The sequence below is a fragment of the Manacus vitellinus genome, unplaced genomic scaffold (genome assembly GCF_001715985.3).
Source record: "Manacus vitellinus isolate BGI_N305 unplaced genomic scaffold, ASM171598v3 scaffold_99_pilon, whole genome shotgun sequence".
NCBI classification, from domain to species: Eukaryota; Metazoa; Chordata; class Aves; order Passeriformes; family Pipridae; genus Manacus; species Manacus vitellinus.
In genome coordinates this window covers 812831-816256 of record NW_021940916.1, presented here as the reverse complement: position 1 = coordinate 816256, position 3426 = coordinate 812831, and the positions used below count along the sequence as shown (strand labels likewise).

The 3426-nt window shown below is 59.1% G+C and overlaps 1 protein-coding gene across 1 annotated transcript; it reads right to left on the bottom strand.

The window, feature by feature from the left end:
- Positions 1 to 489: 489 nt before the first annotated feature.
- On the bottom strand, positions 490 to 3335 carry PLPP2 (phospholipid phosphatase 2). Its single transcript, XM_008928264.3, has 5 exons — positions 2435 to 3335; positions 1812 to 2089; positions 1567 to 1624; positions 1271 to 1447; positions 490 to 1181 (listed from the first exon to the last, which is right to left on the bottom strand). The coding sequence occupies exons 1-5, from the start codon at positions 2666 to 2668 to the stop codon at positions 1044 to 1046; spliced, it is 885 nt and encodes a 294-aa protein (XP_008926512.2). The 5' UTR covers positions 2669 to 3335; the 3' UTR covers positions 490 to 1043.
- Positions 3336 to 3426: the final 91 nt, after the last annotated feature.

The following is a 3426-nucleotide window of genomic DNA, read 5'->3' as shown; positions in this document are numbered from 1 at the left end:
TAAGCTCATCCTCCAAGGCCAAGAACATCCATGGAGTAAGAGAACAGGCTTGACACAGACATTCTTTAAGGATGATCTAATTATAAACATTTTTATAAAAACACATCATAATGAAAATGCATGTATTTTAAAGAGAGACCCACAGCACTCCAGTGCTGGAGGCAGCTGCATGTCTGCAATGGGACTGCTCCATACCCATTGCCCCCCCTTCCCGTGTTCAGCTCCACATCCCCATTTATTTTCCTTTACCACAGAAAGTGTCTCCCTAGTCCCCCACACACCCTAAAGCATCAGCTGAAGCTGCAGGAGCGACAAAGGCCAGAGCAACCCCTTGCCCAAGCCAGGCATGAAGCAGGCGGGGGGCAAATAGCCCTCACACCCAGGACTGCAGCATCAGGCACTGCCAGAGAAGAGCCTGCCCAGGCACCCATTGCTCGCACCAGCTGCTGGTGGGCAGGACTGCTCTTGAAGGTAACCAATGGAACAAAGAAAAGCTCTGGATTGCTTTAATCCTTTCCAAAAAAGTACAGCTAGCCCAGTAGTTGTCCTCCTCTCTCTGTGCCTGTGAGGATTTGTACTCAGAAGGCTGGATAATTTGACAGGGACAACACACACTCAGCACAGGCAAACTCAGACTTGCCAAGGAGTTTGCTCTTCGCTCAGTGAGCTTTGCCAGCCCAATAAATCCATCCTCACATGCCACCCTCCCCTCCCTCCCCTTCCTCCACGTGGAAGGCTGGGACAGCAGCTTTGGAGCATGACTCAGATGCACAGGGGTTGAGGACATCCCCTTCCCACAGGCAGGGCACTGGCATCACCAGGTACCGGCAAGCACAGCAGCACTGTGGGCATGGGGAGCTGGGCACCACGGCACTGCGGGAGTGGGAACAGGCAGGGCTGTCCCGCTGGCACCTGTGGCAGCCAGAGGCACCAGAGCCACGGAGCCAACAGTTAATAGAGAGCCAGCATCCCCATCCCTGAGCCAGGAGCAGAGCACGGCAAGGGGCAGGTCTGCAGTCCGGCGTGCGCGGGCCGTGCGCGGCTCACGGGGCGCCGCGGTAGCTGTAGTGATTGTGGTCGGGGTCGCTCAGGGTGAGCGGCAGGCTGGGCTTGCGCTCCGGGTCCTTCTCCTCACACTGCCGGGGGGGACGGTGCTTGAAGAAGTCAGAGACGTAGCGGACCTGAAAAAGACCAACAGGAAGGTTTGGGGACCCCTCTGTCAGCCGAGCAGGAACCTGGTCAAGCAGCAGGTTGCACGGGGGACACTCACAATGAGGACGGCAATGAGAGCCCCTTGGAGCAGCCCCACCAGCACGTCGCTCCAGTGGTGCTTGTAGTCGGACACCCTGGTGTAGCCCACATAGATGGCGAAGGTGATGAGGAAGAACTGGATGGTGGGACGCAGCAGCCGGGCCCACTTTCCCACCAGCCGGGCTTGCACATAGAGCTGGGGAGCAAAGACGGGAGCAATCACCCAGAGCAGGGGGCAACAACTAGCCTGATAACGGGGTGCTTGGGGCACGGGACCCGTGGGGGCTGGCTGCCTTCCGGTGGCACGGCACTTACCGCCAAGAACATCATGCAGTACATCCCAAAGGAGGAGTGTCCCGAGTAGAAGGACAGTCTGTGGGGCAAAAGGAATGGGTCAGGTCATGAGAACAAGCCCTTAGCCAGCCCCCACAAGCCCCCTAGCCACTCCACAGGCTCTGCCGTGCAGCAGGAGAGCATCAATACTCATCTGGGGCTGCCACTGGGAGCCCAGCATTGCTTGGCAGAGGGAGGAGATGAGGTCCTGTGGCCCGACAGCTCACCTGGACTCGGTGATGTTCCTGCTCTCTCCCTGGCAGACATTCTCCAGCTGCACATAGATGGAGCAGTTCACCTTGGACCAGTCAGGATTGCAGACAGCCAGGAAGTTTGGCCGGAGACGGCCGATCATGTATTTGGCCAGATCAGTCAGGGACTGGCTGATGGCCCCCCCAAAGAGAAAGGTCCCCACCACCTTGTAGAGGGCAGCCAGGTAGTTGTTGAACTCTGACTTGGAGTAGAGGCGCTCAGTGTAAACCAGGTATGCCTCCCCCGATGAGATCTGCAGAGACCAGGGGGCAAGGGGTGAGGTTTGAGCACTACTGAGTAGCTCCCCAGAACCAGGGCTGCAGGATGCTCTGGCTCTTGGCTCTGTGGCAGAGGAGCCCCTGGCATCTGCCTGCCACAGGAGCTCATGGACCCTCTCCCTGTCCCTTCAGGGAACCAGCTCTACAGGATGTGGGTCTCGCCACCCCAATGGGAGCTCCTGACCCCCAGCAGAGCAGCGCTTAAGCTGAGGGTCCTGCTGCCCTGCCAGGGCTCTGGAGGTGGCTGTGCTGGGCCCCAGCTTCCAAATACAACGTCAGGATGTCCCTGCCCTGGAGAGAAGGGGGTGGCACATCCTTACAACAACAACAGTGCAGGTGATCGTGACCCCAGCCATGAGACCGTGGGTGATGGTGTCTGCCTTGTAGGGGTAGCGGATGGAATCATCACTGCAGTAGAAGCCTCGCTTGTACGGGGAGTTCACCAGTGTCAGGATGACGAAGGGCAGAGATGCTGCAAGGCAGAGAGAGGCGAAGACTGGGGACGCCAGCCAGCAGGCTCCACACCGGCATGCAGCACCGTGTGGTCTCCCCATCTGTCATCCCTGGGGCTCTGCTCCCCGATGCCGGGGAGGAATCCCCTCCAGGAATGAAGTCCTGAGCCACCTGTACCCCGGGCAGGAGGACTTGAACCCGCCCCGACACCGATAGGGCCCTATCAAGAGTTTGCAGATGCCTGCAGCGCCCAGATACCACGTGAGACAGCCACAACTGGGCACCTGCAGAGCCCCCACAGCTGTCCCACTCCTCCCCAGGCACAACTGTGGCAAGGCTTGATCTTGTGCCTTTTCCTCATGCTCCCCAGAGTCTTTCAGCCTAGGAAGACAGACCTCATTAAAATTAATGAGCACAGGCATCTTGCAAAACTGTTTTACAGCAGCAAAGGGCCCCCAGATGGTCCCAGCAGAACTCTCACAGCAGGCCCAGGAGAGCTGGTGCTGGGCAATGCTGGTGGGTGATCCAGCCCAGCTTGGCTTGTCCCTCTCACCTTCCCACAGCCCTTGCTCCTACCAGCCTCTTCACTCCCCTGCCTCCTCGGGGCTCTTGAGAGATGATGCACTGGCTACGTCAGTTTGGGAAAGGAGGCTTTTCCGCCCAGCGTGCTGCAATCCCGGCCATGGGCAGCTACGAGCACACCCGGGAAAGAACCATCCCCAGAGGTCCAGAGGAGTTTGCGGGCCTCTGCCCCGCGCAGTAGCCGTGCCAGCCCCTCGCTGGAAGGGGATCCCCTGCCCCATCCCTGCCCAGGAACAGTCAAGGACGGGCTGGGCGCCCCCACCCCGGGGGTCTCAGG